This window comes from Ammospiza caudacuta, chromosome 5 (assembly GCF_027887145.1).
Source record: "Ammospiza caudacuta isolate bAmmCau1 chromosome 5, bAmmCau1.pri, whole genome shotgun sequence".
Lineage (NCBI taxonomy): Eukaryota > Metazoa > Chordata > Aves > Passeriformes > Passerellidae > Ammospiza > Ammospiza caudacuta.
The window spans coordinates 63,491,381-63,502,566 of NC_080597.1; the positions used below are offsets into that span (position 1 = coordinate 63,491,381).

At 43.5% G+C, this 11,186-nt stretch overlaps 1 protein-coding gene across 1 annotated transcript in view; it reads left to right on the top strand.

The window, feature by feature from the left end:
* The window catches only part of LRRK2 (leucine rich repeat kinase 2), a 61,744-nt gene extending 56,964 nt beyond the window's left edge, over nucleotides 1-4,780 (top strand). The window contains exons 50-51 of the mRNA XM_058805488.1: nucleotides 1,117-1,191; nucleotides 3,085-4,780. Coding sequence (XP_058661471.1) covers nucleotides 1,117-1,191; nucleotides 3,085-3,206 — 197 coding nt within the window. The 3' untranslated portion in view covers nucleotides 3,207-4,780. The remainder of the gene's footprint in view (nucleotides 1-1,116; nucleotides 1,192-3,084) is intronic.
* Nucleotides 4,781-11,186: the final 6,406 nt, after the last annotated feature.

Sequence of the window (11,186 nt, forward strand, 5' to 3'; positions counted from 1 at the left end):
ATGGATAGGACTGGCTATAGGAAAAAATTAAATTTATGAAAAATCTGAGCATGGAGCACGAGTGTGGTTTCTACCATCCCTCATCTACTATAAGCGGACTTATATCACTCTCAGAGGAGAATATAGTGCTGAACTCCTTGGGGCAGGAAACACCTCTCTCTACCTTGCAGAGGTCCCAGGCATGTTAAACTTCCCAACTGCAGCTTTCACACAAAAAGTTAAGCCATATTCCAGACTATTTATGCCCCAGGAACTGCTCCCCTGCTCATGTTTGCCCTGGGAGCATCAGGCTCCATGCTTGAAGCTGCAGTGGGGTGTCTGCACAGGGGGGCTGCTCCTTCCCTGGCCTGCTCCTCTCCAGGGACCCAGGCTGGGCCCTGGATTCCCCTACCAGCTGAAAGCCAAGGGCTCTCCACCCTCATGTGCTGCCAGTAGGAACAGGGAGCTGCTGTGGCAGGAGAACATGTGACAGCTTCTGTCTATCTTTGCAAGACATTTATAGACATGACTTGTTGAAAATAAGCAGGAAGTTGATATTGAAACACTGGCACATTCTGTTTATCCTTTTGTGATCCAACCACTCCTGTCTTCCAGGTCTTTTTTTTTTGTGTTATTCATTAGGCAGCTTCTTATGATCTATCTCCTATTTCCACTTCCCACCCATATGCCATCATAAGTTTTAGTTCATAGTTTTTACTCAGTTTTTTGTCATATTTGGTTGGTTTGGTTTTTTTCATAACTGAACTGGTACGTTTGCTGTGCACTGGGACTTCACTTGCAGCCTGTCCTTTTGCTGTGACATGTTTCCTGTGACTCTGCCACCTCTGCCTGTGCTGTATAATAGGGTGCTTTGTTTTGGGCTTGTTCAGCAGGCTGGTGGGCTGATCCTGTGCTTATGCCTTGGAACCCTGATAAACCCTGACATTAAATGGAGATGGGAACTATATTGTCTTTGTGTCTGGGTTTTTCATGGTTAATGATTTTGAATAAAGGGTCTGATTGATTGAACTCTGCTTTCTGTCCTCTTATGCTCTTATGCCTTGATGTCATTTACTCTTTCTGTATTGAATTACAAAGTTCACATTGAAGATTTGACATTTTATTTCTTTGTAAAAGGGAGTCTCAAGAATGTGGTCCTTGTTTTGGGATATTGCTATAAAAGTGACACTGAAGACAACAAATATCACAAAGGTATCTGCACTGTGTTTTACTAACTTGTATTATTAGTGGAGGAGACACTATTGTGCTTGACTACTCACTGAGAGTGAAGAGTTGATCATCATTTGACGAAATTTTATTGAAACACTACTATTAAGTAGTTTTTGTTTTATTTTGCATATCTGGGGTCATACAAACTGAAAGTAACTTCCAAAAAAGGATCTGAGGAAGCCACTGTTTGAAGGATTTAATACAATTTGTTTCAAAGCTGTATTTGGAGAGTAAATGTCATTGTCCAGTTGGAGAATGTATCAAATGGATTTCCAGAGGTGTCTGTGCTAGGTCAGGAATCCCCGGTGCTTTCATGAGTGATGTGAATGAAAGAATAGTGAATGTACTTTTTAGTTTTGCAGACAACTCACAGCTAAGACAAGCTCCCCAGAGGGCAGGATTAGAAGTCAAAGTGACCCTGACAAATAGAACTAATGGTCTGGAAGGAAATAGGATACAATTCTGTAAGGACAAATGCAAGACCTTTATTTAATTAGGAATAATCTGCTGCACCAGCATGAGGAAATGATCAGCTTAAACAGCAGTGCTGCAGAAAATGGGTCAGAATTGATCAGAGGCTGGTCATGAATCAGCCCTGTCACGTGGGTGCAGATGAGGCAAACACCACTCTCACACCATGAAAGTGGTGTCTATAAGGCATGAGCTAATTCTTACACTCTGCTGGGTGCTAATGTGGCCTCTCCTAGAGGAGCCTAACCATTTATTGCTGAATGATCTGGACTATTAGGAATAATCCAGAGGAGACAAATGCAACCTGTGAGGAAATGTTGAAGGGAATTAAATTGGTTAATATAAATAAAGCTTAGAGAGGACACAATAATAGCCTTCAAATATGTAAATGAAGAGCAAGAGAATAAAGACTTCTCTATATTCCCCATGGGTAGGATAAGCACTAACAGGTTTCTGTTACAGCAAGGGAGATTTCGGTCAGACATCGGTAAAAGTTTCCTGATAATTAGGACAGCAAAGTGCTGGAAGATAGAAGAGCTGCATCTTTAGATTTTTCTAAGAACAGTTAAAGTTGATGCTCTGATCAATGCCCTTCTTCATCTTTATCTCATCCCTGTTTCAGTGACCCCTAAAAATGTGGCAATGACAGTATAAAGTTAAGGAGGGCAAGTGTGGGTGAGCTGACTGAAATGACTGAAACTTTAGAGCATTGGGTTTACATTGTGGTATTCCCCAATTTCTGAACCATAAGAACCTTTTTTGGCTTGTTAGCATTTTTATTTTATTTAAGAATGACATTAATTACAGAGAAGAATCAGGGACTCCAGAATGCTTGGGGCCTTAGTTTGTAAGCCTCAGTTCATGTAAGTGTTCTCAGTTGTCCCTATTCCATTAAAAACAGTGTGAATTTTTCATGAACAAAGAGTTGTTTGCATGAATGGAGACTGAGGAAGTGACCTTTTCTTAGTATATTCACTACTTAAATTAAATCAATTTTTATTTTACAGTGAATGTGGTTTGAGTCTCATAGGCATTGGGGTATATCTGCTTGGAAAGACAGATGAAATTTTAGCAGCACCTCAGTATTGGCATTAGCTGTAGCTCAGGTCAGTTCCTTAATGCCCATGGGCACCAGAAATGGTTTTTTTTCAAGTACTTTTAAATGGTATAGTCTAAATTTAGGAACTAGAATGCAAATCATTGTGCAAATACAAACAGCTTGTAACACATAACTGCATCACCTCACACACAAAGTGTCATGGAATTTGTCTTCTGGGTCTTAATGATCATGCTTCATTGGGTAAATTTATGAGTAATTGAGAACAAGCAGATAAGCAAAATAATTTCTAATTATGCAGTAACTCATCTCTGTTGCAGTTTTCAAATTCTCATTTTTTTCCCCAGAGTTACAATCCTGCGTGTCAGTGTGGGACATTAACCTGCCCCATGAAGTGCAAAACCTGAAAAAACACATAGAAATGAGACAGGAATTAGCAGAAAAAATGAAGAGCTTTTCTTTGGACTGAAAAGTCACCCTGCAAGTGCCATTTTTTTTCTAGTCTTCCATCCTAACATACTGTGCAATATTTACAACTTCTTCTTCCTGTTATTTTTAACCTAAAGCAGGAAGAAAATTACCATGAAAGTATTCATAGGATGCCAAGAAGAAATAAGTTATTTTTAATATTTGAAAGGACAGAAAACTGTTGGGAATTTCTGATTCTAAAATGCTATCATGGATCTGTTGTTTACCTGTGAAGTTCTGCTCTCTGCAACTATGGCTCATCTTAGGTATAACATCGTTCATTCAGTTTTTGATCCCAGTTAAACTGGGAATAAGCCAGGAGACTATAAGTGGCTCTAATTTACTTCATTATCTCTATGAGTTGACACTCTAATAAGAAGCAAAATTTAAGCCTCTGTGTGCTTACTGCACTTTGCATGTATGAGTTTGCTCCTGTGATTCATGCTTTAGTAATGTCAGAGCTCGTGACCCTGTGAAAAAACGTCATCTAACAGCAGTGTTTAAAGGAATATGTAATTACTACATTACTCTTTAAAACAAAAGGCAGAATTGTCTGTGTTTCTACCATGAATAATTGACTTTTTTTTTCCATTATGACCAGAAAAAACCCCATTGTGCTACTCTAATAAAATAGCTCCAGATTAAACACACGGTGAGGCCTCCGCACGTCAGTGCCCTCGTGCAGCGCTGCAGTCACAGCACTGGCCTTGGAACAGTGCCAGGCACAAAACTCCCTTGGGCAGCTCTCTGGGAAGAGAGAAGAGAAAGCACGGGGTCACTGCTCTGGTCTAAATGCTGCTATGACTTGCTCTTAGTCCAACTTGCTTGTTTGCTTACCTCAGTCTAAAAAAAGGGGAACTTTTGCTTTGATTTTTCTAACATGCAAAGTTTCCACTTATTCTTGTTGGAATTTGTGTTGTTTTGGGGGTAATCAGGGGAACCTTGAGGAGTGTAAGAACTGGCTGCCTCTTCCAAATTTGTTTCTACACATCATCATTCAAGAGCCACTTTTTGCTGCTTTCTGGCTGTAAGTGCAAGCTGCTGCTTACAGCCCACACTGACCTGCTCTAAGGACGTGCCTTATTTCTGTCCTCCTGAAGACAGGCACTTCTTTTTTTGATACCACAAGAATCCACAGGGTGCTCCCAAAAACCTCAGGGAGTGGAGCATCCAGAGCCATTCCTGAGTCTATGGAGCTGAACAAGGTTGAGCAACCAAAAAGTTCTCAGTTTTTTGTTTGGGGTTTTTTTTGTGTTTTTTGTTTGTTTCTTTCTTTTTGGAAAATTACATACTGGGACAACAGCATTTCTTATGTCCAACTCTAGCATTGATCTATTTTCTGCCAGTTGTGGAATGCATACTCAGGATTCTTTTCAGATATGCATCCCAGTTTCTATGAATTCTTGTAATCTGTGTACTGAGAAGAATTTGCTATTTATATGGGCTTTTATAACTCAGAAAATATATATTATGTTAGAATGAATATGGTTGGTTTTTTTAAAAAGAAAAGAATATATACATTGTGATTAAGTTCATTTGTAAGTAATTTTGAAATGTAAGCCTAAACATTTCTATTAAAACTGTGCTTTGTTAATAATGTAAGTCTCCTTTCTCATCATTCAATTTTTAAGGAGGGGCTTTTCTGTGCAGCTTTTATGGCATTTATTTCCTTCAGGATGATGCAAAATCCTGGCTCTGTAAGTATTATTGACACAGCTGCATTCCTGCTGCACACTGCTCTGTTGCAGTGCATGTCTTGAGCCCTTTTCCCTTTCCCTGTTTCCCTTCTGCGTGGTGTTCCTGCAGCCTTCCCCAGAGATGGGAGGTGACCTGTAAGGAGAATTGTCCCTGCAGTCATTCCTCACCTCTCCAAGGCTCTGGATAACATTGATCCATAGATCAATTGGGTCATGCATTCAGTATTACAGGGAGGGCAAAGAACAAAAGAAACAGCAGCCAAAAGAGAGTCAGGAGCTCATTGCAAACCCAACTCAACTGGCCACTGCTGATTTATCTGTGGCTGGAGAGAAAAATTCTGTCATGGTGGTAATTCACTGGGACTGTGAGCACAGTGATCCCACTGCATCCTCACCAAATACTAAAAATAGTACTGCAAGAAAATATTTAGAGAACATCTTGTGTTGGTGCTTCTTGTTCAAAGTGCTCAGGGCCTGGCCTCCCCTCCCCAGCTGGCACCTGCCACCAAGGGCAGGACCAGCACCACTGAAACCTGCACTAAAAGGAAACCTGTTCCCAGAACATGTCTACTGACAAACTATTAGGAAAGAGGGAAAAATAAATATCCATCACTTCGTGTTCACTCTGGTTTCAGTGGAGCTGTTTGAAACCAGTGCAAGCTGATCACATAAGAGGGCAAGTTCTGTCAGATACAGTTTCTTGCATGCTTAGGATAACATCCAACATGTGAAAACAGATAACCCTTACTTCAGAGGAGAGCCTGTTTGCTCATGGGAAACAAGCATGTGGTGTGGTGTGACTCAACACCTGAGCTGGGACAGGTGAGTAACCCCACGTCCCTCACTACCCTAAAGGGTACTGGGCTTAAACCTAAAGGCAAGGAGACTAAACATACACAATGCTTGATTGGATACTGTTGGGGGTTCTTTAGAGTATCCTTCCCCTCCTGTGCTACTGGCTTTAATTAGAGTAATTCTTTTTTATTGGTTGCTTGCTCTGATAAATTACATATGCAGATTCACCTGGTCATTAATTTTAACCTCATTTCTTTTACAAGCAGTTCCTGTCAATGTCACTATAAACAAGCTGTGCAGCCTGATTTAATGCACTTTTGGAATTATGTCCTGGCATTCCTCTGAACACTCACACTCCCTCCAGTGTCCCCTATTATTATTCTATTACTACTTCATGCACCACTTTGGGGCAAACATAAGGGAGGAGAGAGAATGAGGCCTCTCAGGTGTGGTTTAACCCCAAAACATGGGCATTTGCAAGACAAATAATCCATTCTACAATGAACACTTCAGATACCAGAGACATGAGAAAGTAGTCAGGGAAAACTATGAGTCTCAGTGAATGACAGTGACAGTCATATTTTTCTATTAGTCTTTCAAGTAGAAAAGCATATGAACAATTTTTCTCACTTTCTGGCTTTTGTCATTAATTTAAAAAATATCTGGAAAGAGCTCCCCTTACCTGTCTCTTAAGAGAACCAAATTTCCTCATCAAAACTAGCAAGTATTCTGTTATTTCTCTCTCAATTAGTTCTTCCTCCCAGGACTGTACTGACCTGCACACTCTCTTACATAAAGCCTTCTTCATGGCCTTTGAACAGGTATAACTCACTGGCTGCCAGCATACTATTTGGTAACTTCTCTTTTTTTTTTGTTCTGTTTTGTTAGGTAGGCATGTGTCTTTGCAACAATTAATTTATAAATACAGAATAGCATAATCACATGAAAATGAAGAATCATACTTATTGCATATCCATATTTTAAAATTCATTGTTTTAAGAGGAAGAAACTACAAGATGTATTAGTTATTGTTGTATTAACAGAGGGAAACATCATTTACCAAAAATTTAGAAGTGAACCCAGGTGAAATTTCTAACAGACAGTTTCAGGAATGTTCTTTGCTGCTCCTGTGAGATGTGCAAGCACTGTGAGGACAGTGCCTTGACCTTTAGGCACCTCAGCAAGACTCCTCAATACTTACACTGGTCCTTGTTCGGTTAAGCAGCAGAATTACAATAATTATTAAATGGTGATACAACTTTTTTCCCTGCAGTCACCTTGATGCTGACTGCTACCCACCTTTTTACATGGGTTGTTTGGACTGAGCAGTAAACTGGAATAATTTTTTTAAGGTAATTCAAATTTATGATACACCAATAGATCTATTTAAAAAACAGTAGCTTTTTTAAACTATGCCAGTATGATTCTAGTAAAAACATGATGAAAGTCAGAAAACAAGCAAAGGTCTTTTCTTTTTTCCTTTTCCACTGTGTTGCTTTGCCTTCCTGCTGCCAGAGGTTTTAGTGCTGCTGTCAGTCCCTACAAAGGCCGTCACTAATTAGTGAGGAGAGACTTAACACTCAATGCGCTGTCTTTGGCGGAGGTGATTATTTACTTCACTTCACCACAGCTCATTAATGTTACTGATCTGAAAAGTTAAAGCAGACAGAAGAAGGGAAAGAAATTAAAATCTCCTGGGGCCATTTTAGTGTTTTGCCTTTTCTGAACCATTTTTTCCCGTGCCGTGTCGTGGCCCTGGCTCCTGACGGCACAGCTGTGTCTGGGAGAGGGGCAGGCTCGGCTGGGGGGGCTGTGGCACCGCTGCCACCCAGCCGAGAAGCACTGAAACCATTCTGCAGGAAAGCGGGGCGGGAGAGAAGGGAGGAAAGAGAGATAAATGGAGAAATAAATAACAAGCAGAAGCTGGCAGCGTCAGTGCTCAGCAGCCGAGCCGGCAGCGTTGCGGGGGCCGGGGCCCGGCTTTGGTGCTGCCAGTGCCGCCTCACGGATCCCCTCAGGGCCCTCCTCCCAGCGAGGTCAGGCAGAAAACGCGGCCAAATGCTACCCAGTGCTCAAGGATGCCTGGGCAGGAGCGAGCAGGCTGGAATCCCCTCCAGCGACATCGGGCTGCATCCCACCGGGAGCTTCCAGCGCCTCCAGTGCCAACACCTCCCGTGCCGGAGCAGCCCGGCCTGCCCCGGCCGCGGCTCCCTCTCTGGGGCACGCCCGGCCGCGCTGGCCCCGCGCCACCTGCAGAGCTGTTTAACCGGACTGCAAAGGGAACACAACCCGCCACTGCAAGCTCCCTTTTTAAGGGAAGAATAAGCCACAAGCAGTCCCAGCAGAGAGGGACAGGCCCCGCTCAGCCCCACGCAGTGACCGGGGAGCGGTGCCGCAGCCCACGGGGTCCCACGGCTGCAGCATCGCCGCCTCCTCCCCTGCTCGGGGTCCGCGCAGGGCCCAGCCCGCACAGCGCCATCGGCCCTGAGGGCACAGCGAGCCGCGACAGGCCACGGACAGTGACCCGTGTAGTGCCGACGGAAACAGCTGGCACTTTTCACTAGAGATACACCAGCATAAGGTCGGAGAGTCTCACTTCTGCTTTTTCTTGCCACAACACCTCTGCAGTTGCCTTGAACACATCTGTTTTCTGTGGAGTTACAAGAAACATCCACCCCCACCCCCATCTGCCAGGCTCCTGGGCTCTGCAATTGGGACTTCAAATCAACTGAGCTAAGGCTGAGGCCCAGAAATGACAACTTTATACCAGCACCATCAGAGATCACAAGAAATAAATATTTTATAAAAGCTGCAGGATGCTCTCAAAGCTGTGAGCCCTTGGATGAGCAGCAGCAGAGGCTGCAGTTTGCCACACAGGTGCTGCTAGTGGAGGAATGAAAGCCAGCCCATTCCCCCTCAGGTGATGCTGGCCATGTAAAAAGTATTTCCTCTCTCCACAAGCCTCCAGAGACTGCTACAGTGACCACTCCTTTGCATTAGTCAGGTTCGAGTGAAACTCAAAGGATGCTTTTAAACCGCATATGGTAAGTAAAGGTTTAATGAGCTTCCTGTTTTTCCAAAGAAGTTCAGAATTTGCAAAGCGAATTTCTAAACTTCAAGAAAGGTGCCCACTAAAGCCCACACTACCGGCTGAAGCACGGCCACCGCAGCACCTGATGCATGCAGAGCCAAAGGTGGGGGCACCCTGCCCTGCTCAGTTTAAATGCCACTGTTGTTCACAGTCACGTTTAGTAACCAACCACCAGCCAAGGAATTAAGCTTTGCTAAACAGTAATTTTCAAATGTTATTCATGAGTCAAAACTCAGCTCCCCCTGCTTTTTTTTTCTTTTCCAAAATAGTCCTACGTGCTGAGCACTCTACAACTGGACAATCTCGTGGCAAAATACACTCTCACCTTGTAATTACAGGAAAATTTTTAAGGGTAAAACCCAACCCCAAACCCTTTCAGTTCCATTTTTATGGCTATTACAGCTAAACCTAGCAATAGACACCAACACCTGGGCTCTGCAGGGACTCAGAAGTGGCTGCTGCAGAGCAACTGGTTCTGCTGAAAGAGTCTGAAATCTGCTTTGCTGCCCAGCCTGGCCAGCAGCTGTTTGCCTCTTGTCCCCAGACCATACCAGGGTTCCCCTGACCCCAAACCAGTCTGGCTTTGTGTTTCATTCTTTCACAAATAAAATTACTGGTCCTGCAACTCTGAATATTTCTATATATATATGCAAAGCAAAACAAAACCAAAAACCCAAACCACAAACAAACAAAAAACCCCAAACCAAGCCACAGTGAGATTTTGCTTGAATTTTGGTAAGTGGAAGCCCCACTTGTTTTCAGAGCATGCCTTCAGCTCTCACCCAGGGGAGGCTGCACTACGCAGCCTTAAAGGTTCATGTTTTGATTAGTTCATGTACCAGCTCTCACAAAACTCCTCTGGAAGGCAGGAAAAGGTGACAATGCCTTTCTCCTGGGCCAGCAGCAACCAGAAAAGCTTTGGAAATGATGCTAAGCTATGGCAGAAAATATGAATTATTTCACATGCTTTTAACTAAGTCAGCTCAAATGCATGCCAGTGATCTCGCAAGCACTGTGTGGAAGGGCAGATGGTGGACAGACCTGCACCATCAAACCCTTGCCAGTGCACAAAAGGCAGTAGGCAAAGTCCCTTAAGGCTCCTTGAAGCATTAATTGCTAAACATTAACGTTATATTGCAAGCATGGACATTTTCTCTCACCAGCAGGTCCACTGCCAAGGCCAAATATCAGACATAATTTGCATTCACTGGGCATTGGCAGAAAAATAAAAGTATCTTTTTTACAACAAGTATCTTTGCACCAGTCTGAGTAAGGAAGGTGCAAATAAACCCCAGCTTTGGGGATGCCTTTTAAAAACAGAGGTCTTAGCAAGTATCCCCAAACAAGCTGTTCTTTCCCATCTTCCCAGAAGTAAGCTGCAGCACTTGGCTGCCTCTGAAGAAATAGGGAGCAAAGAGTTTTAGTATCACCAGAGCCACTGGAGATGCGACAAGGTGATCACAGCCTCCTGCTTCAGGGTCACTGCATCATTACACAAGACAGCCTTAGCAACAGATGCTCTCACAGAGAGCTCAGCAGCAAAAGGACAAGGCAACAGCTGCCTCCCTGACCTTGGTTTTGTCTGCTCAGTTAATCACAGCTGCATTTATACACCAAGTATTATCTGCCTCTGACCCTTGCTAAGCAACTACACCCTCTGCTTAGGGCTTGGTTTGTCAGATCAGTCCCTGAAAAGCTTTAAAAGATCCTGCAAGGGCAGGAAGGAAGGTTGTTGCTCAGTTCCACGCAGGACTGATTGCAGCAGCCCATGTCCCTGTACTGCCATGGACACCCCAAACAGGCACCCCAGGCAGAGCCAGTGGCTGCAGAGAAAGGCTGAGCCCCCTACCTGCAGTACAGGTCCTCACCACAGAGCTTTTGAGAGGGAAAGAGGTGAATTTTCTTTCAAATTACTTACCTGTTTCTAGGATGAGAATTTCAGGGGAAAGCAGCTTGGGTTTGCTTTTTTAAAAAATGCCTGCTACATCTCTTAACCTAATCCCTTTCCAGCTATAGACAGACATTCATTTCCTCCCCATCTCTCCACTAGCAAGAGTTCCAGAACATCTGCTAGAAAAGTCAGGGAAAAGAACGAAAAGATCCTGATGTAGAGAAATTTCCATTCCTTTACCCACTTGACTGTGTTCTTGTGGTGTGTCCTGCAGTAGGCACCAATGCACAATACAGAGGTGGTAAAAAGATGGCAGCCATAGAGTGGCATCCATGCCAGCCTGAGTCCCACACACAGCCTCCTGTCCCACTGCCCAGCCACACCCACCACAGCCCCTCATACACAACTCAAGAGCACAGCACACTCACCTAGAACACTATTATTATGGTAAGTTACATTAATTTACCCCTTCTCTCAGCCCACAATCGATTTTCCCCAGTGTTCTCT